The sequence below is a fragment of the Phyllostomus discolor genome, chromosome 14 (genome assembly GCF_004126475.2).
Source record: "Phyllostomus discolor isolate MPI-MPIP mPhyDis1 chromosome 14, mPhyDis1.pri.v3, whole genome shotgun sequence".
Classification (NCBI taxonomy): domain Eukaryota; kingdom Metazoa; phylum Chordata; class Mammalia; order Chiroptera; family Phyllostomidae; genus Phyllostomus; species Phyllostomus discolor.
Genome location: NC_040916.2, coordinates 20,002,238 through 20,023,672, shown reverse-complemented (window position 1 = coordinate 20,023,672; position 21,435 = coordinate 20,002,238). Strand labels below are relative to the sequence as shown.

General features: G+C 55.0%; 1 protein-coding gene across 2 annotated transcripts in view; it reads right to left on the bottom strand.

The window, feature by feature from the left end:
- The window catches only part of ASTN1 (astrotactin 1), a 272,757-nt gene that overhangs the window by 130,715 nt on the left and 120,607 nt on the right, over positions 1 to 21,435 (bottom strand). Inside the window, exons 3-7 of one of the 2 annotated variants that reach the window (XM_028530660.2) lie at positions 13,013 to 13,406; positions 11,385 to 11,531; positions 10,189 to 10,296; positions 5,138 to 5,287; positions 3,902 to 4,093 (exon numbers count right to left, since the gene is read on the bottom strand). In XM_028530660.2, the coding sequence (XP_028386461.1) occupies positions 3,902 to 4,093; positions 5,138 to 5,287; positions 10,189 to 10,296; positions 11,385 to 11,531; positions 13,013 to 13,406 (991 nt within the window). The remainder of the gene's footprint in view (positions 1 to 3,901; positions 4,094 to 5,137; positions 5,288 to 10,188; positions 10,297 to 11,384; positions 11,532 to 13,012; positions 13,407 to 21,435) is intronic. The other variant, XM_028530661.2, reaches the window with a different exon arrangement.

The window sequence follows — 21,435 nt, the reverse complement described above, 5'->3', positions numbered from 1 at the left end:
AAGCTGTGCTACTCGCAGACCCTGCACCCGCACGCCGTGAACGGGAGGGAAGGTCCGCGGCCAGGAGTGACGGGAGCTGGGAAATGAGGCAGGTGCGGGCAGCCCCCACCGCTGCCCAGGCGGCAAGGGCCACGGCCAGGAATGGAGAGCAGAGACAAGTCGATGAAATCCGTTGGTCTGTGTCGCCATCAAAACACAATCAAACAGGCACAGGACCGCGACAAAGCCCTTGGAAAGTGCAGGAAAAGTCAGCCTACGGCTGGATCCAGCTGGGCAGTAAGCCTTGCAACCTTAGGGGTCTGCTGTTCTCAAAGAGACACACAGAGAGCCCCAGACCTGGGCGGACCTGGAGAGGATGTCAACGTGCACTCGGCAAAGGGCTGGTGGGCACCGAGATGGGAACTCGAGGTGCCTCGTGCCCCTCCCAAATGGCATGGCTGCTGGAATGTAAGAGGGAGGCTGCCACGGAAAACAGATCGGCAATGACCGCCGCTCAGCCTCTCCTGGACTCCTGAAACATCTTCGGAAAGTCTACTTAACCGCCCTCTGTCAATCAGGCAGGGCGATACAGAGGGCCATGTAACGATGCTCGTTCTTTCCCTACCCTTCTTCTCCCTCCCTGGTGTGCTAGTTTTCCACAGCTTCCATAATGCGTTAGCACAAACTTAGTGCTTCAAAACAAAGTGAATTTATCACCTTGCAGTTCTGTAGGTCAGAAGTCTGACAGGGGTCTCCCAGGGCTGGAACCAAGGGGTTCTAGGAGCACCCACACTCCCTGGTTCCAGCCCCCTCCCGCCACCTTCAAAGCCAGCAGTGGCTGGTCGAGGGCCTGCTCGCCTCACGTCACTCTGGCCTCCTCTGCTGCCCCCCCTTCCCGTTTTAAGGAGCCTTGTGGTTACATTGGGCCCACCTAGTTAGTCCGGGATACTCTCATTATTTTAAAGCCAGTTGTTCGGCAACCGTAATTCCACCTGCAACTTTAATGCATCTCTCCCACAGAACAGACCATGTTCGCTAGTTCTGGGGAGGAGGACGCGGACAGCTCTGGGGGCCCATTGTCCCGCCTGCCACACCAGGTGTCGCACTGCCGTGAAGGTAATGAGCACACACACGCGTCGCGCCGGGAGGCTGGGGAGGGGTGCCCGAGGAAAGCTCCAGGCACCCGAGGCTGCGCCTGTTTTTCTGCTTGTTTGTGTGTGCATGAGAAAAAGTGTTGCAACCTGCACAGTTGCACACACCAATGGGCGGGCCCCTCGGCACGGCTGGGAACGCACATGTCCCAACACCGTGGCACTTCCAAATGAGGTAGCTGGGGGACTGCAAAAATAACGTCGGCTTGACTTGCAGCCAATTCCCACGCTCGGCTCTCCGGAGAGAGGCTCGAGGAGGGAGTGTGGGAGGCGATAAAGTTTCCTACCGGTGGGCACGTGGGATGACCACATCATCCCACGTGCAGAGACGAGCCGGGCGGGAGGGGAGCGTTTCCAGTTCCAGCGTTCAAGTCCCGGCACCAGCGTCTCTCGGCTGGGACCCCACCCCCTCCCCAGCCCTCCTCCCTGAAGATGCAGTGCCTCAGCCCTGGGGTGGGGTTTGGGTTCTTACTTCTAGTCTCCCTCTGTGGTTCTCCAGGTGGAAAGTCATTAATGGTCACGGATACTGGGAAGCCATCAGCAGGGGAGGGGCTCCCCAAAGTCATTGTCGGTGAGGACTGGAAATGGGACGTCCAGGTGGCCTCCCTTGGACAAGCAGCTTCCTGAGCTCCTGGCTCCGGAGGCCGCGATGCTCGGTGAGGGTGGCTGCTCACACAGTTTTGAATGACAAGCTTGTTGGGTCGGACGTGTCCGGGGAAATCAGTGCAGCCCTTTGTAACCCCGCCTCTGCTCTCATTTCAGGATGGGCGGGCACAGGCCCTGCCGAGGGTCCCCATGGGATTCTGGGTGCCTCACGTGCCCTCCTGGGAATTCAAGCATCGATCTCAAGTAAGGGGGCAGTTGGTCCCTGAGACCCCTCCACACTGCGAACACCAGTGCCTTCTTGCCTGATGTCATTAAAAGTGCTTTCTGTTCTCGAAAACCCCAGCTTCCGCTTCCAGAGCCCTCTGGAGATCAGGCTGTTCTCGGAAGTGAGTGTAACCACTGAGGTTGACCCAGGGTCTCCTCATCCGGGTCAGCGGGGGTGGGGGGGGGACCAGAGCCCAGCTCAGTGGCAGGGAGGGGCCTCCCCCCTGTGATGAGCTCTCTTTCCCTGGAGCTGGCTGGTTCTGGGCCTGGTGCACAGCCCATCTGTTGGGTTCGGCGTCTGCCTGACAGCGTGGGAAGAGCCGCAAGTAAGCACAGCCTTAGGCGTCAGATGTTTAAAATGCTGTACTTTCTGCTCCATATGGGACCTGGGATCTTTGTGATGGGCCCACGTGCCGACTTTCAGACCTAAGAAGGTGAACTTTAGATGTCACCGTGACCCGTCACTCCCCCCGAGAGTCAGAGCAGCAGACCGTAACAGAAGTAAGGGCTGGACAGATTGCTTGGGCTCGGCTTCTACTAACACCCCTCCACCCCAGCACCTAAAAAAGATGCACCTGCCAGGGTGCGTGCATGTGTATGTGTGTGTGTGTGTGTGTGTGTGTGTGTGTAAGAGGGGAGGCAGCACAGGGAGCCGGAGAGGCTGGCCCCTGATTCCAGCAACACCTCACCTGAGGGTCTCAGGTAGCACTGCTGCCCCACCCTTTGCCCTAAGACATCATCCCACTACTCTGGGGAGGCCCTACCTGTGGGGCGGAGCCTACTGCAAACGGGTCTCTGTAGAGATGGGTATGACGCCCCCTTTCTACAATGAAGGGCAGGACAACCCGGAATTGGGGGCCCGCATTCCTGGACACCTTGGGGCTCAGGAAGCACTGAGTCCCCGTGTCTCACGTGTGTGAGTCTGGACCCTCTCTCCAAGAAGCCCCCGCCCCATCGGATAACGTAACAGTCCGAAAGCTGTCTAGCTGTCTACCCCCTTTGGCCCAGGAACCCCTCGTCTGAGATTCAATGGGGGAAAATAACTTCAGATGTGCCCTGCATTCATGTAGTATTATTTGTATGAATTAAAAATTTAAAGCATCCTAAACATCAAAGAATAAGAGAATTCTTTATAGGAGCTATGATACACACATACAATGGAATACCAAATGGCCATTAAAATTATATTATGGAGGGTTATTTAATGTTCTAGAAAACTCTCATGATAGAATAAGTGAAAAAAATGAAGAAAACTCAAGCTCTGACTGGCGTAGCTCAGTGGATTGAGCACGGGCTGCAAACCAAAGTGTCGCAGATTCGGTTCCCAGTCAGGGTACATGCCTGGGTTGTAGGCCACAGCCCCCAGCAACTGCACATTGATGTTTCTCTCTCTCTTTCTCCCTCACTTCCTTCTCTAAAAATAAATAAATAGAATCTTAAAAAAAAAGAAAACTTGACTGGACTTAGTGTGCTTACAAGTTTCTAAAAAGACCACACATAAATAAAAGATGGGAAGGGGGGACATGAATATTTTAAAATGATTTCTGTAGGAGATAGAATTATTGATGTTTATCACTTTCTTCCAGAAGCTGTTCTAGATTTTCCGAAGTTTCTGCAACAAGCATGCATAAAAAGGCTAGCCTCAGTCGCTGATCTTCCCCGAATGGGCGGTGAATGGCTGTGAGGCCCTCGACACGGATTGGTCTGGCACGGGGCCACCGTGAGCATGCTCCCCACGCTGCCGCTGGGAGGGGACCCCACATTTGAAGCCCAACACGTTCAGAGGCCCAACCACGAGGGCAGCCAGCACAGGCTGGGCTCCCCATCACAACGCGGCCATGGGGAGGGACGGCCCGGGTCTCGAGGGGGTGAACGCAAGAGGCACGATCTCTGACAGTTACCCGCTGCCCGGCACTCCCGCCTACCAGTTTCGGGGTCGCATTGGTGTTCACAGGGGTCCAGCAGCCGCCGGGCACAGAGGTCCATGGCCCAGGGCCCACTGGAGTTCTGCTGAGAGAAGAGGACCACTTGGGCTGGGTTCAGCCAGTCGCTGGCATCCAGCTGGCTCCCCTCCAGCAAGATGAAGCGGCTTCCTGCAGGGTGGGGAGAGAGGAGGCACGCCCCTGTGTGGGCACAACACACACACAGACACATGCCGGTGCACCCATACACACAAACACATGCACACACACCAACACACAAAACATACATGCACAAACACACATAATCACACATACTCACACATACAACACGGAGCGAGGGGCACTCTGCAGATCGGCCCAATCCCAGGCCGTTCCTCCTGCCAGTCCTGGGCCATCATGAGCCCCGAGAAAGGTACCGGCAGATGGAGGCTCGGCCACCCCTTGGGCCCCCCACCACAGTGTCCCCTGCTGCCTGGCCCCACCTCCAGGTCCAGGGTGGACCTAAGGGTACAGGGACAGAGCAGGACCACAATGGCCATGCTGCTGCTCCCTCAGGCCCAGCCACGGGCACTGGCACTTGTCTAGGGGGACAAGGACCTGCTGCCTGTCGTCACCTGCCATGAAACAGCTGGCCCGGGGACAGTCCCCCCGGTCTCCAGCAGCCAAGGAGACAGACAGCAGCAGGTCAGTGAGGTGCTCTGGGCTGAACGAATTCAGGCGCTCTCAGAACCTCTGTTCCTCCCTCATATATTGGGTCCCCCTGGATCAAGTAAATTATTGCTATGGAGTTGTAGGCTTCTAACAAGTGACTACAATTAGGAATTTCTCCCCAGGGCACACCAAACTGAGGCAGGGGAGATCTTAAACACCTCAGCCACCCCACTTGGTTTTCTGCTCTCAAAAGCCACAAGGCTCTCAGTGTCTCTCTACCTGCATCTAGTATGCTCTGTGCTTCTCCACCAAGATAGGGGCTTCTTGGAAAACAAACAGAAATGGGAAAGGAGAACGAGCACAGAGGTGAGGGGTCTGTTTTCACCCGCCTTTCGACTGCGTGTGAGGACAGCCTGGGTTTGCCCGCGGCTTTATTTCCTTGTGTTTGCTCTCCCCTCACCTCCAGTAATAGGCAGCCGTGACCCTGGCTTCTCCTCTCGCCCCACCCTGAGCCGCCCGCACTGGGGAGGGAGGGAGGGAGGCACGGGTCCGGAGTGGGCTCACCGTCTGCGATCAGGTGCTCGGGGACGTGCAGGGTGATCTTGACGACGAGAGGACAGCTGACGTGGGAGGCGCACACGAGGCCCAGGACGCAGCTGGTGACGCTGATCAGCATCAGGGTGGTCTTGTTGACGGGACTCCGGGGAGAGCCCACTGCAAGGAGGACACAGGCCAGACGCGGGGCGGTGAAGACCCTCGGCGGAAGGCCAGCTCGGTCTCCTGCTGCCCGGCCCAGCCCAGCCCAGCCGACAGGGCAGGCCGCCGGCAAACCCAGCCAGCAGACGTGGGCAGCTGCATGACCCGGCGACGTCGCCCTCACGGAACACCACACCATGTCATCGGCTGGAGTCAGAGGGGACCTGGCCTCCTGGTGGCCCTCAGGGTCAACCATGGCTAGCGTTGTGCAAGTTAGCTGCAGCCTCCCTGGGCCAGGGTCGCAGAGAAATGGCAAAGGAGGGCGGTCTCCCCCCTCCACACGCCTGGCTGAGCGCCAGCCTCTTGCCCAAGGGCGGCGGGACCTTGCTTGGGCCCCCTGCACTTCCCCAAGCTTCCCACAGAGGGCGCTCTCACAAATCAGCTCCGTCCCTTCTGAGGAATTTCCCGAGCAAGAGAAGTTGCCCCAGCTCTCTGGCTGGGACTCCTTGCTCTGTAGGGCCTGGAGGGAGGAAACTGAGGCAAGGCCGCTCTGTAGGAGAGGTGGGTGCTGTTGCACCAGAAGGGTGTCCCCAGTCACTGGGGTAAGGTCATAAATGGAAGTTTAGTGAGAACAGAACAGGGCTGGGGAATGAGAGACACTCCCCGGTAAGTGGGGTCAGGACAGGGAGGTTTTGGTGTGTTTACTGTTTGTGGGGTTTTTGTTTGTTTGTTTTGGTGGAGGTGATTGCACAGGCAGGCAGAGCGGGGGTGGGAAAGGAAGAAACAGACAACGAAACGTGTGGGTCCTTCGGGACCGTCTTGCGGTCCGTGTTACTATTCACTGTGCATATCAATAAAAGGTGCCAATCCCGTCGCGCAGGGCGCCCAGTGTTTGTTTTATCGCACACATCGACATCCTCAGTCCTCCCCTCCTCACCGTGAGCCCGTGTCCGCACTGTCCCCGCCCACTCCAAGAGTCGGGGAAGCAGGTCTCAAAGAGGTGAACCTCCGAGTGACAGTCACCAGTGACGAAGTCTAATTACGGGCCAGGCACCAGGGCCCCAGGCCTTGCGGCTCCTGTCGTTTCACAGTGACCAGTCTCACAGGCCGCATCCGCAGAGGGGCGGGCACTTAGGCCACAGGGCGGGTCCGGGGTCAAGCGGCCACTAAGAAGCGGGGCCAAGGTCAAAGCCCAGGTCCAGCCGAGGCTGCGGCCCCGATGACAGTGCGACGTTTGGGCCCAGGGAGTCTCTGGAGACGCTGCTGTCGGGAACACAGGGGCGGTTTTTGGCCCGTGGGTGTACCACCCTTTTTGGCAGCAAGTTCCCTGCATGGGTGGGTTGGCAGAGGCTCGGGGGCGGAGACTCTGGGGCGGCAGCAGCCCCTGGACCCTCTGTCCCTGGCTGCCCGGAGAGCCTTCCGGGTCCGCGTCCCCCGAGCATGGAGTCTGCCTCCCCACACTCCCAGTCTCGGCTCCAGCCCCGCCCCGAGCAGCAGAGCCACCACCAGAACGCCCCTCGGGCGGTCCAGTGCAAATCCAAACGGGATCCCCACCTTCCTTCATGCCCTGCTCCCACTCCTGCTGCCACTGCCCCGCCAGAGTCCTCTACGTGGTTCCTTCATGTCCAGCGCCTCCCTCCCCGACCTCCTGGCCGCTGATGCCATTAACTCTTTTTTTCATGTTGCATCCAGACTTTCCCTTGTCTCCATCCCCGGATGATGGCGACAGCCAACCACTGTGATGGTGTCCCTGCCTCAACCTCCCCCCAACACCTACCCTCCGCACTGCCCCAGGGGAACCTTCGCCAAGCAGAGGGGACCAGGCGAGGGCGGTTAAAGCCTTCAGTGACTCCGGCTGAAGTGTCAGGTCCACGATGTCCCGCAGTCAAGGCCATGGGCTTCCTCCTGCCCTTCCAGCCTTCCTTCCCGAGCAAACCGCAGACCTGCGCCATGAGCCTCCTGCTAGTCAGCTAGTTACTGCTCGCTGGCTGGCAAGGCCGCTCTCGTTCACGTGTCTGGCCCTTGGCACGTGTTATCTCCTCCCCCACGGCATGCCGTTCTGCTGCCTCGCCAGCCTGGGGTGCGCCTCCTCTTCCGGTCTCAGCTCGGACAACGGCTCCCCGTAAACACAACCTGGAACCTTCAAGAACAAACTCTCACCCCTTCCCTGCTGCTCCTCTAGCCCTGGGTGCACCCTGATGTCACTGCTCTTGTCACACACAGCACGACTGCAGTTTCCGGGCACTTGCCACGGCTCTCCTGTGACTGCCGCCACTTGCTGTTCACCTTCTGGTCTCCCTAGCTCTTCCACATCTGCAAACCATCATCCAGCACCTCTACCTGGCTCCGAAACGCCAGTCGTTCCCTACCACCCCCGGAACCAAGGGCAGACGCGGCAACGCGGCAACGTGGCACGTGTACGGTCCTTGTTAGCGGGCCTGTTCTCCAGCCGTCCCCACTACAGAGCCATTACCACTGCCGTACTGAAGTACTTCCGCTTGCTTGAAAATACCTGTTCTTTTGTGCCTTTAAAGCTTTTTCTACAAGATTTTGGGTTTTTTGCATTTATTTTTAAAGACAGGGGAAGGGAGGGAGAAAACGAGGGAAAGAAGCATCATTGTGGAGAGAAACATCAATTGGTTGCCGGTCAGCACATGCCCCAGCCAGGGACCGAACCTGCAACCCAGGCATGAGCCCCTACTAGGAACTGACCTGGGGGCCTCTCGCTTTGGGGGATGATGCTCAGCCAACTGAGCCACACTGGCCAGGGCCCTTTAAGGCTGTTTCTATGCTATTTCCCTCCCCTGGAATGCCCCCACTTTACATTCTATTCTTTCAATAAATTCTTTCTATTGTATAGAACCTCGGTGCAATTTTCTTTTTCTTTCTTTTTTTTCTTTTTTTGGCCTCCGAATGTTACCAGGTAGAATGAACTGTTCTTGCTTCTAAGTATTCATTTTACTTTACTGATATTATTAGACTAAGACTTATCGTTGTGCCGCGTTTTCATGCCTCCACCACCTATCACAAAGCCTGACCCATGGCAGGTAGGTTATAAAATTTCTTGCTGATCGATGTATCCGGTTCCATTCCCCAAACGCTCACGAGCATCTATTATGGGCAAAATTCTCCACTAGGCACTTTGGAAAAATAAATTAGACATGCCCGTCCCTAAGAAGCTTACCGTCTAGTGAATAGCAATAAACAGTTGATGGACTAGGAGAGCGGGGTATCTGAAACAGTTCCATGCTGCAAAGAAACTCCCTCTGATTCATTACTGTGGATTTTCTTAAACAGGCTTTTGTTAAAGCAGAGTGTGCCCTGCTCTGGTGTGTCCTGGGCCGGTGAATCTAGGTTGACTATTTGCTGTGTAGAAATACACAGTGAGCATCCGAGGGTCCACATGCACGCCTCAGGGATACTGGGGCATCGGGCATTAAGCTGCCCTGAGCCCCACTGAGCGCTGGAGGAAAATGGCAGGAAGAAGTGTTCTGCTGATCGCTGCCACGCCTATGGAACCTGGAACTGGGGGGTGAAAGGGATTCTTCCAGTCTCTGGGAGGAATGCCCTCAGTACAGAGGAACTCAGGGGTAGGCAAGAGGCAGCCAAAATGCTGATGTCTTTTGGGCGCATCAGCTGACTATCAGTTGGGGAAGATCCTGTTGAATATCATGCAGGGTCTGGCAGGAGTAGCGCCTGCGTGGGTGTGGTGGGTAGGTTAATAATACGGGTGTCGTAATGTATAGTTTTCTTTGGGACGTTTCACCTAAAGTGTCGCATGGTGCGCTTGAGTGTGTGATACTGTTACATTACAGAATGGCATGCTTATGGTTTTGTAATGAAAGACTTTGTAACAGAAAAGGGGTGTGATTGGGGCCCTGCACCCCGTACAATGCGACCTCGCTCAGATACCCTCCATTGTGTCGCAAGGGGCCCCCGTCGGGAATCTCTTAAGACGAAATGTCACGGAAACCTGAGGCTGCACTGCGGAGAGCTCTAACAGCGACGGCAACAGGGATTTCACAGTCCGGTTTTGCCAGTCCCCCAAAAAGTACCTTTTAGCATAACTTCACCTGGACGACAGCCCTGCGTGTGAGGTACCGTCAGTCCGTTTACTGCGTGAGGAAGCTGAGGCTCCGGAAGTTGTGATCCTCATCAATAAATGGAGAAGCTGACTGGTGCTCGAAAGTAGGCTCCAGCCCCCCCCCCCCCCCCCCCCCCGCGAGGATGGTGACACCAGCAAGTCACCGGCTGCAGCAGCCGCAGGAGCAAGAGCCACACCCGAAGCCTCTAAACACCAGGGCAGAGCGGCGGCGGAAGTGGGTGCGTGGAGGGCAGCGCTGCTGGTGCCAAAACGAGCTAACCGGGACCCCGCTGGGAGAGGGGAGGGGGCTGGGAGTGTGGGCTCCGGTGGTTCTATGGGGGAGGGGATGAAAGGGCAAATGCTATCACACGCGTGTTTCAGGCCACGGTGGACTCCTCAGTCGCCCCGCCCACCACCGTCCCTGCCTTGCCCGAGGCCAGTGTGGCTGGGTGAGCACGGGTCCACATCCCGTCCTTTCCCCCACCTAACACACTTCATCAACTTGACTTCCTGTCTCTGAACAGCAAAACAGGACTCCCGAGGCTTCCAGAAGGAACTGAGAGTCTTCTGACCAAGAAACAGCCTTTCAAACGACTTGGAAACCTGTTTGAGAGAGCCATTATCCGGGAGAGATGGGTCTCCGAAACGGTCCATGCCGGGCTCCTCTTTCTTCCTTAGGGCAGGCAGCCAGCTGTGGCCCAAGAAACCTTCCCACAGAGACGGGCTTCGGTGTGCAGACCGCACAGGCGACCCAGTGCCTCCGCGGCTCCCTGGCCTCCCCGCCCCAGAGCTCCTCCCCGCCCCCGCCCAGCTTCGTCCCTCCCACCCTGCCCACCTCTGCTGCGTCTCCGGCTCCGCGAGGGGTCGGTGTAGAAGGTCAGCTGGGGGTCGTTTTCCGTCTCGGTGCCAGAATCCCCCTCAGGGTTCAGGAAGGCGGAGCCAGCTGAAATGAACAGGACCATGGCAAAGACAACATCTTCAGTCTTGTCTTCACGAAACTAAATCTTTGGGCAAGTTCAAGAGGAAAAGCAATAAAAATAAGGGCAGGCTGGCTGACAATCTGGGAGGAGTAGCCATGGGGATTGGAGCTTCCCGAGACACAGATTTAGTGGAGAAGCAGACTTTTATGTGACAGCAATCGGAGAGCCCTCCCTTCCCCCAGCATGCCCCCACCAAGGGGGGACCATTCCTGACAGCTACCCACTGGACATGGATGGCGGGTGGGAAAGGAAGAAAGAGAAATGGTCCTCATTACAGGTCCTCATTCTGGTTCGTATCAGACTGGAATTATGCCTTAAGGGACATATGCCCTTATGCCTTAATATCTATAGGATCTTACATTTTTTTCTGGTCCCAGAATTAATATGCATTATTCATGTGAAAAAGAGAGAGAATAATACATAAAAGTAAAGAAAAATATGTAAAGGGCCAACTCTGATGTCTTCTGAATCCTTACCACTAGAGCAAGACCATTAACATGTGATGTATATACTCTCTGCCTTTTTCTGATACAAAACCAGATAAACATTTTTCAATCTCCCCTAAACGTAGCATTCTGCTGCACCTTCTGTCTTACAGCCTCCTTTTTCCATTTAATGCATGAGAGGGCAGCTTTCCACATTAACAAGTACAGATAGACCTATACTGTCGCCGTGCATGGCTTCGTGGTCGGCCACTGGGCCGCAGACCCATGTGTGGGTAGCTAACCAGGTCCCTCCTGACAGACACTGAAGCTGTGTCCCGTTTTCCTCTCTTTTAGACAACGTGACGAAGAGCCTTTTACACCCATCTTTGCGTATATGTGCAGTTATTTCCTGAGGATGCATCCTTGCTGATGAAAACTTACTCAGACATCAGGTTGATATATTTGAGTTTTCCTGGGAAGTAGTACTCAACAGGCCTCCAGAAAGACGGTGCCGAAACACGCCCCCTCCAGGCATGCATGAGGGTGGGGGCCACAGATGTCACGGGGCCCCGCCTGGGCCAGTACTCAGGGGTCCACCTGCCCGCCCCGACGTCAGGCCCGGGTACCTCTCGCTTTGTTGTTGATCCGCTTCCTCTGGCTGCTGGAGGTGTGCGACAGCAGGGTGGCCTGCTGGTGGTTGGAGTCCACGGGGCTGGTGGCGATGATGTTATCTTTGTACTTGTTCATCAGCGACAGCTTGGCATTGTCGCTCCCTGTGCAGGGAAAAGTCAGGGCAAGAACTTGAAAAGGTCGGAGAGAGGGAGAGCAAGGGAATCTGCATAAACCAAGTACATGGAGTTTTCACAGAATTAAAATAAGGGACCTTTCGAGTGAGGGCTTGGCAGAGACGGAAATGCCTGGATTTCCAGGGGACCGCGGAGTGATGAGAGGAGTGAAGTAAGAGCGATTCCAACGGAAAAGCCAAGTCAACTGACTGTGCTGAAGGGTCAGCACGTGCGGCCCTTTGAGCAGACACGGATGGCAGAAGGCTTCCTCTCGGTCGGCCACGAGTCTCAGGAGAATGTGAACGTGAGCGCCTTCAGACAGAACCGGCCCGCTGCCCGCCACAGTCTGCACCAGTCCCTGTCGCCTGACGCCCAGCTCGGTCACGTCTGTGCCATCTGCCGGCTCCCTGAGTGCACCTGACTCTGTAGCCCCCGAATATCACCGGGTTACTCGGTGGGCTCAGCACTGTGCCAGGTGCTACGGGGAACCTGAGGCATTGGTGACGTGCCCCCCATTCTCAAGGAGTTCCCGGGTTTTAATCTTACCGGGAAGCAGCCACGCACACAGGCTGTCTTTCTGACAACAAGCAGAACGGAGACCTATATGATGGGATGTCAATCTTTTCGAGTCGAAAGTCCATATGAAGCAATATTCAGTATCAAATTGTCTCCTTTAAAGATAGCGGAGCAGTTCTCTGAGGGGCCCCTGTCTTGGGGTTTTACCCATGGGGGGTTGCTAATTTGTAGACAGTCGAGAGAGAGAGAGAGAGGCAAAGGAAAAGCAGGGTTGTGCCCTCTGCAGTTTGTTGACCCTGGTCTTGTTCAGCCAGATCAGGTTCAAGTTTCTTCCACCTTGTGGCTCACAGACACACAATGTATCTGCGGTCAGACAGGCTGATTGCATCCCTTCGTTTTCTCTGAAGAACCACATCCCTTGCAAGGACCTCACAGGCATGGGCAAGACAACACAACTAAAGCACCCATGGCCAAAGTCTCCAGAGTCATAGAAAAGAACAGGTACCTCCATCCCCTCGCTTCAATGGAAAATTAAATTGCCTAAACAAGCCCACACACAAATACCACACACACACACACACACACACACACACACACACAAGCTGATCTTTCTTGCTATCTTCCTGTTTCCCGGAGGACGGCTCACTATGTACAAAAAAGACTCCAATCCACTCTTGGGTGGGATGTAAAAGTATCCCTGCTACCCTTGCAAAGTGGAGGTGGAGAGGAACCCAAATTACAGCTGCCCTGCTGAAGCCCCATGCCCATGGGAGAGCTGACATCCCAGAAAACAGCTCCCACCCTCTCAGGAGGAAGCTCACGCTTCTTGCCCACCTGGGAAAGGGCACCGGCACATGCCAGCATGCGTGACTGGCAGCCACAAAATTAGAAACAGCTCTACCCTGCCCGCTCCCCAGCTCCCCGCAACAAGGGACGAGAACCAAGTGGCCCACCTGGTGTGAGGTCCATGCCCGCCTTCTCGTTGCAGCCCTGCAGGGAGTCGAGGGTGCGGGTGACCTGGCTGGCAAAGTCCTCCCCTCCGTTCATGCACTCCCGCTGCAGGTGGTGGCGCAGGTCGGTGATGTCGTACTCGTAGCCGTCCAGGATGGGCGTCTCCCGGATGCTCAGGGTGCCGCTGGAGTTGTGGCCCTGCACGCGGGCGTTGCGCAGGCTCTCCCGCCCGTGCCCGCCGATCAGCACCGAGGGGATGTAGTGGATCTCGTTGGCCGCCTCGGCGCTGGCGCTCTTCTGGGGCTGGGGCACGCGGCGGCGTTTGCACCAGCGGCGGCGGGTGTACAGGATCATCACCAGGCACAGGATGGACAGCAGCAGCGCGATCATGCCGCCCTGGGGAGAGAGCACGGCAGACGGGGGTGGGGGGTGGGGGGGCGGTGAGCAAGCACCGCTCAGCAAGCCAAGGGGCAGTTGGCTGTGAGCTGAGCTTCAGGTGAGAGCAAAACGGACCTGGGACGACCGGTGCGTCATCTCAGTGACCCTCAGGTGCGTCCTGCTCAGCGGACAGTTTGAACAAAGAAGGCATTGTGATTTTGTGTGTGTATGTGAGTGTGTGTGTGTGTGTGTGTGTACCTCAGCTGCAGAAGCAAGGAAGAGGGCTAGTTTGTCAAGGCAAATCTGTTCCGTAAAGCCAGTTTCAAGCCAGTTTTTAGCAGAGGGGGTGGGGACCTGCTTTCTTCCTCTCTCACGTCTCCAAGTCAGTCACGTATAGGTTTTAGCTCTGGCTCCACCAATGATGGCGAGTCCTCTGAACTCAAAACCTCAGCTTCCCACTCCTCCTGATGGAGAAGGGATACAACCACCCTGGCAGGGTGGTGGCCGGGACCGAGCTAGGCTCCTGTGTGAAGTGTCCGGTAGAGTGTGCCCCACAGAACCCAGGCTGACCCCGACTAACCTCGGACACCTCCATCCACGTCCCCGCCCCAGCCGGGAACCCCACGGGCCAACCCAGAGAGACATCTAACTGTGTGACATCCAAGTGTGCGGAGGCATCTCGCCAGCTGACCTGAGTGTGGGCCACGCTGCCAGAGGAGACAGCCTTCCCCCAGCCACTCTGTCCTACGTGACGTTCCTGTCCTGGCCTCCTCTTCAGGGAAGGGACAGAGACCCACGTCCTGGGGTCAGGCTGGTGGGAGAGTTTCCTTCTGACTCTTCCCCTGCTTCACGGCCACCCTCTGCGGCCACCACATAAAGCCTGGGACACCACTCCCTTCGTCCGAGCGGAGGGCACAGCACTCGCTGCGGATGAACTGCTCACCCGGACACCTGCTCAGGACGGGGCTGGCAGGGAGGGGCTGGCAGGGGGGTCTGGCAGGGGGGTCTGGCAAGCCTGTTGCCGCTCGGCGCTCAGTGGACACCAACCTTCCTGTGCACAACCCATCTCCGCTCCCGTTATTTTGCTCCATATCCCTCCCGACCTGTTCCATCAGGTTGTTGGGGGGGGGGTGCCAAACAGCTGTTTTCCCAACCCTGAGCTCCCGTCACCGCCGCCCCATCATACAGACTGGAGATGAAAACCCCACACAGGGCGGTGTCGAGATTGTTGCCCGAACTCATTGAAGGGGACTCTTCCGAGTCTTATGAAAATTATGTCTGGGTTTACAAAGTTTCTCTCCTCGTAAATCTTTTCATCTACCCTCCCTTTCCTACCATCAGTGTGAGCAAAGGAGCACACGTGCATGCATGCACACAAACACACACAAGGTTTGTCTCACAAACCTAAATGCAAACACACATGCACACACACAAACACACACACACACACACACGATGTTGTCACTTTCAAACAGGCAGCACGGAGGAGTTGAGACAAGATGCAACAGGGTCAGCCGCAAGTGACAGGTCATGTCCGGTGGCTCGTAGGGGACACACCCTGGCCCCCAGGTTTCCAATTGCTCTGTTATCCGTGTAACTCTCTCTCCTGGTGACACCTCTTGTGCAGGTACAGGGGGAGCACAGGTGTGAAGCAGCTTGGTTACAGCCGAGCGTGTGCCCACAGCCACACAGCCACGTGTCCCACGTCCTGGCTGAGTGCCGCCTCACCCGCCATCCACCCCCGTCCCTGTGGATGAGCACACAGAGCCCCCAGGGCCCTCAAAGGGGCCACCCTGGAGCCCCGCACCGGTCTGCTGGGAGGGAACGTGGGAGTCCGACCCGACAGCTGTCAGCAGTCAGTGTCTCGGAGTGAGACCCAGGTCCTGTCCTCCCCCCAGACGGAACCTGCATCAGCAGGCCATTAAGCCCGAGGAAGAAAATTCCCAGAGTGAGAAAAGCTGTCGGACACTGACTTGGGCTAGCAGAGCGGGAGGTGGTTTTAGCCCCCGGAGCGCTGTCGGGGCAGCACACACCCACCTCCGAGAGCCGGCTTCCCCCCGGGGGGAGGGCGCGGTGAGGAGCCCCTTCCGCTCACCGTCCCCAGCTCTCCTCGCAGATGGCCACCGCGAGGCCAGGACAAGATGTCATCATAGGTTCCTTCCTGATATTACGCAGGAATAAAACAGGACAGTTGCCCAGGGCAGGGTTTAACTATGCATCCGACATTTGCTCTAAATGCTCCACACTTTCAACTCTGAGAGGGACAGTTAAACTATTTTAAACATGTTTGCCATTTTACATTTGAAAAGGCTAAGGCACAGAGGCTTAAAAAAAAGCTCCGTAAAACGTTGCCCAAGGTCACACAGGATGTGAATAGGACTGACTCGGGAACAGAATGACTCCCACCCCAGAGCCCACGCCCTCCAGCACGAGGCCGCGGCCACCCCGAAGGAGCTTTGCTCCCTGGGGCACAGGCACCCTGGCATCAAGCTCACAACCCTGTGAGGACAGAGTCAGAGTGCGGATGGATGACGATTCCTCCCAGGCCCATCCTCACCTCCCGAAGGAAAGAAAGGAACCATGCAGAACGCCCATGTAGCTGACCACGGGTTCATTAAGCAGAGTCATAAACACACCTCCTTTTGCGACGTACCCACGAGGTGTCCCCGCACCCTGCACGAGATCGGCCAGTAGCAGGAAGACGACAGTCCCCACTTCAAGGTCTCTGTGCTGACACGAGAGACCGTGCCTCACACATTGCCACCTGCCTGGGGGGACCATCAGGCCCTCAGTTCAGTTGAATTTCAACAAAGAAATCCGTGTTTTGGTTCCACTGTTATTATTCACTAAACATCTCTGGATTCTTCCCCTCCTTTTCTTTTTGTTTTTTAAGATTTTATTTATTTATTTTCAGAGAGGGAAGGGAGGGAGATAGAGAGAGAGAAACATCAATGTGCGGTCGCTGGGGGCCGTGGCCTGCAACCCAGGCATGTGCCCTGACTGGGAATCGAACCTGCGATCCTTTGGTTCACAGCCCGCGCTCAATCCACTGAGCTATGCCAGCCAGGGCTCTTCCCCTCCTTTTCTGATACGGAAACAAGGCCCAGAGAAACCTCGACACGAGGCAGTGCCCACTGCGTCGCTGTGGTCGCTGCTCTTTTCACTGCGTCATTCTGTTAGGTTCATGCAAAACTCCCTTCACTGTGCGCAGGCCCAGCCACTCGGGAATGGTTTCTGTTTACTTTGTAAAAAGCATGGCGCCCTTAAGGGAGCTGGAACACAAGTTTCGTTTGGCTAAGCCAGCGTATTTAGCATATCTAATCTTGCTTCAGTGAAACATTTTCTTTACTTAGAGGCAGTGACTCCTGACCATCTTAACTGTTTTTTGAAGAAACACTGTGCTTATGTAATTTTTTTTAGAGAGGGGGAAGGAAGGGAGAAAGAAAAACATCGATCGGCTGCCCCTCGCACACCCCCAACCAGGGACCTGGCCCACACCCCCGGCACGGGCCCTGAACAGGAATCGAACTGGCGACCTTGCGGCCTGCAGGGCGATGAGCCACACCGGACGGGGCTGATCTCAACTCTTTAATGTCAGTGACCAGTAATGAATTCGAGACGTTAAGCGAAACTTGACGCAGGCCCAAGAGGAAGGACTCGCAGGCAGTCGGTGGTGTTGTGGGTAGTGTCTCTGCTCCTACAACCCAGACTGGTGGCAGATGTCACAGCACTCTGAGACGACTTTCCAACTGTGAGTTATCACACAAATGATACTGCAGGGGTGGGCAAAGTAGGTGCAGTCAATAAAGCTATCGTGCAGAAAAAGACTGGCAGGGTAGGATTATTACAACAGCTTTATTAGCCGAAAAAAAAAAATGCCACAATGCAACTGTCAACCTACTTTTGCCCACTGCTGTATACGTAATGCTATATATTACTATATAATTTAATACTGATATTTTATAATAACAATAATTTATAAAATCGCCACACACACACATTCCTCTGAACGGTTTATCTGCCCCACCCAGTGCAAAGGTCACAGGCAGCAGGGAAAGTCACGAGGGCGGCCTCTTGCTACAGCGACAACTTGGAAATCCAGTGCTCACAGTGGATGACTTTTACAGCCCTGTGAGAAACTAGAGCTTGTTGATACTATTACTTTTTTTTTTAGTTTTTTTTTAAGATTGTATTTATTTATTTTTTTAGAGAGGGAAGGGAGGGAGAGGGAGAAAGAGAGAGAGAAACATCAATGTGCAGTTGCTGGGGGTCATGGCCTGCAACCCAGGCATGTGCCCTGACTGGGAATCGAACCTGCGACACTTTGGTTTGCAGCCTGCGCTCAATCCACTGAGCTACGCCAGCCAGGGCGATATTGTTACTTTTAATCCCACTGCTTCCACAGAGGACTTGAAGCCGTTTCGGTGAAAACCACAGCTGCCCTAGGGTTTTCTTTCAAACCATCTGGTGAAACCAAGAGGAGGCAGGTGGAGTAGGAAGAAACTTGGACCAGGAGCTGCTGCGAGGAGCTTCCTGAGAACCGAGTCAAGAAGAGAAAGGCAGGCTGCCGCGTCTTCCCGTCTGACCAGAGGGGGTCTGCGGGGAGGAGCAGGCCTGCTCCAAGCCTCCAACCCCAGACGGGCACCGGCCGGGCTGCACGCGTGCACACACCGACCCATGTGACAGCTGTGTCCTTGCACAGCAGGGTCCACACGACGTGCCAAGAGCCTTCCCGCTGGCTTCCCAGCCGGGAGTTCCCGCGTCACCTTCGTGGGGTCAGGGTGTGTGCTTCACTCACACGTCTTAGTTTGTTTTCACGGCAAAAACACAAACACGGAACAAACATCTGGACCCATGCGAAACAAATTGCAAATTTAAACATTAAAAAATAATAACAACACTGACTACATGACATGAAGATATTTTGCTCTTTGTTCATCTTTTCATGAAATTCCTGATTATTCTATCGATTTCCCTCAAAACTGTTAACATTTGGTAACTAGAAGCGCGTCTGGGGCATATCAGAGCTCCACAGCCATGGGAGGGTTGCTTGGGGAAAAAATGGCTTTTAAAAAAAGTGTTTTTCTTTAAAAATCAATAAATCATTTCTACTGGCCTCAATAGAGATCAAACAAATGAAATTGGCTTTTATTTTACTACGACGCTGACATTTTCGGCGCTCACCGGAGAGTATGGCATGAGGCCTGCCGGGTGATTTGCAGAGTTTGCAATCGTTACGTAACAGTGTTTTATGTGGCACCAGTGGTGGCGGCCCCGGGACAGAACGTTCTCGGCACATCTCCCTTCTCCGCTCGGCCTGGTCACGCAGGTCAACCCCAGGCCGGTCTCATTACCTGACATGTGTACTGGTCCTTGTTCTGGGTCACACTGCCCTCCCTTAGTTAACTCTTACTTGTCCTGCAAAGTGAGTTCGGTGACATAACCCCAGAAAATCCTTTCCTAACCTTGCTGGACTGCCCACAGGGCCCGCCGTATAACTCTATACACGATGACTTTTGCCTTTGCTCTGCTTGTCAGTCTTGTCTTCTACCAGGTGACAGACTTCACGAGAGCAGGTGTCACTGAGCTCCAGGGCCAAGTACAGTGCATGGCATGAAGCGGGCGTTCAATAATTGTGGAAGGGTGGAAGGAAGGAAGGAAGGAAGGAAGGAAGGAAGGAAGGGAGGGAGGGAGGGAGGGAGGGGAGGGAGGGAGGAAGGAAGGAAAGAAGGGAGGGAGGGAGGGAGGGAGGGAGGGAGGGAGGGAGGGAGGAAGGAAGGAAGGAAGGAAGGAAGGAAGGAAGGAAAGAAGGAAGGAAGGAAGGAAGGGAGGAAAGAAGGAAGGAAGGAAGGAAGGGAGGGAGGGAGGGAGGGAGGGAGGAAGGAAGGAAGGAAGGAAGGGAGGAAGGAAGGAAGGAAGGGAGGAAGGAAGGAAGGAAGGAAGGAAGGAAAGGAGGGAGGAAGGAAGGGAGGGAGGGAGGGAGGGAAGAAGGAAGGAAGGAAGGAAAGAAGGAAGGAAGGAAGGAAGGAAGGGAGGAAGGAAGGAAGGGAGGGAGGGTTCAACTTTGAGTATATTCCAATATGGACATCTTCTACGTGCCTGCAAGTAAAACTTACATAAGTTGGTTGCTTGTGTGATTCGTTCATTCAAGTCATCCCTCAATCATTTAACAAGTTGTCTATTCCCCTTAACAAGGCATTTCCTAGTGGCCACTGCTATGTGGATTTCGCAGAGAATGATACAGGCGCAGGCCCTGACCTCATGGATTTTACACTGGAGTTAGAGGGAGTAATCTATGTGATTTGTTTTTAAAGGTAAATACAGGGATGAAAGGAAGAAAAAAAAACAGATCACAAGGGCTGGAAATAGCCAGTCATTACTCTTCTTCCTCCGACAGAAGACACTGGGATGGGTAAAGCGACCGTGGACTAGATGGTAGCCTAGGTGACATCTCAGGGCAAGCAGACCCTGTCCCTTTCCCCAGTCAGTGCCACGGGATACACAGATCTCAACATGAAGAATCGGGATCTAGCAATGGCGCCAACACTTAGGATATCACCTGGCTTTTGTGAACCCTTGGCAAAGAAATGGAAAAGCTGAGATTATGTTTCCAGCCTCCATCTGTCAAGGGACCACAGCCAATTAATCGGCTCACATTTCAAAGCTGAGCTTCACCCTAGGAGGAACCAGAAGAGTGAATCTGAGACATAATTAATTATCCCTCAAGGCAACTGGACAGACTGAATTCCAATTATATTCCAAAGGGAACTAAGTGGTGGTTAAAAAAAATAAGATTCAAACAGACAAGTTTGGTGGCCCACGCCAACCACTTTTCCCCAGTAACGATGCCCGTGGGTTGGGGCACGAGTCCTCTCTCGTGGATGACAGCGCTCACTCACGTCTGTCTCTGGCTCTCGAAGGAGGCAGGGCAAGAGGAGAAAAACTGCCCCAACCCATATGGCAGCGCTGGTCATATTCTAATCCGCCTTCCCATGTGCCGGCGGGTGGAAATCGATGAGGCAAATAGATGGTTTTCAAAGTCTCGCCCAACTCTGCGTCTCTATGAGCCCAAGGGAATACCAGACCCAAACTATTGATACTAAAACCACAAACGTCCCCAGTAAAACAGCAGGGCTCACCGGCGGAATGGCGGTGCGTAACCTTTTGAACCTACCCCAGGCCGTCATCTACCAAATGAGGTGGCTGGATGAAATGCATCGAGTCTTCCAACCCGAAAATGTCCTGGCTGTCATACCGGCCCCTGCCAAACTGGAAATGGCTCTAAACTGGTAAACAAACGGCAGAGAAAAGGTCTGTGGCCTCTTCCTGCCCAGCAACGCTAGAAACTACAGCCCGAAGAAATGACGGAGGGTCTCCTTCAGGGGTGGTCCCAGCCAGCTCCTCCCCGAAAGGCCCGATCAGGCCTTTGGAATCAGATGATGTCACTGAAGTTGCAGTAACAGATGCTTGACCTTGAGGATCCCTTCACTTGCCAGAGGCGTCACCTCAACTAGCAGCGAAAGCCCCTCGGTCGGCCCCTCCAGCAGGTTCTCTTCCACGACGGCCGGAGAGCAGAAGCCCGTTATCTGCTGCCCATCTCCTTCCCAAATGGAAGACAAGAGAAACACTTTAAGCATGTTAAGTAGCGAGTCCAATTTATAAATTATTAGGAACATTACCTCCCCTTGGGGGTTTTCTGAAGTCTTTAATCGTGTGGAAATGCTTTCCAGTCGCCGTGGGCCGCCGCGTTAATTAAGAGGCCTCGGTGCGTCCTCTGGGGCTGCCGACATGAATCGCACGTCCCACTGGCAGGGGACAGACCCGCCTGCCTGGTTAGCCTCTCGCTGGGGTGTGACACTGCCGTAGCCCACTGTCACGAGGTGCCTTCAAGACCCCTTCCCCATTCTTCTAAGACCCAAGTCTCCACAGCTTAGGAAAGAAATAAGATGTCTTCCCAATACCCCCTCTCATTGAGTGGCCATTGGTTGGGTAAAGACGGGGACCAGGCAACCGTCCATCAGCAGGAGACGAACCCGAAGAACAAGAG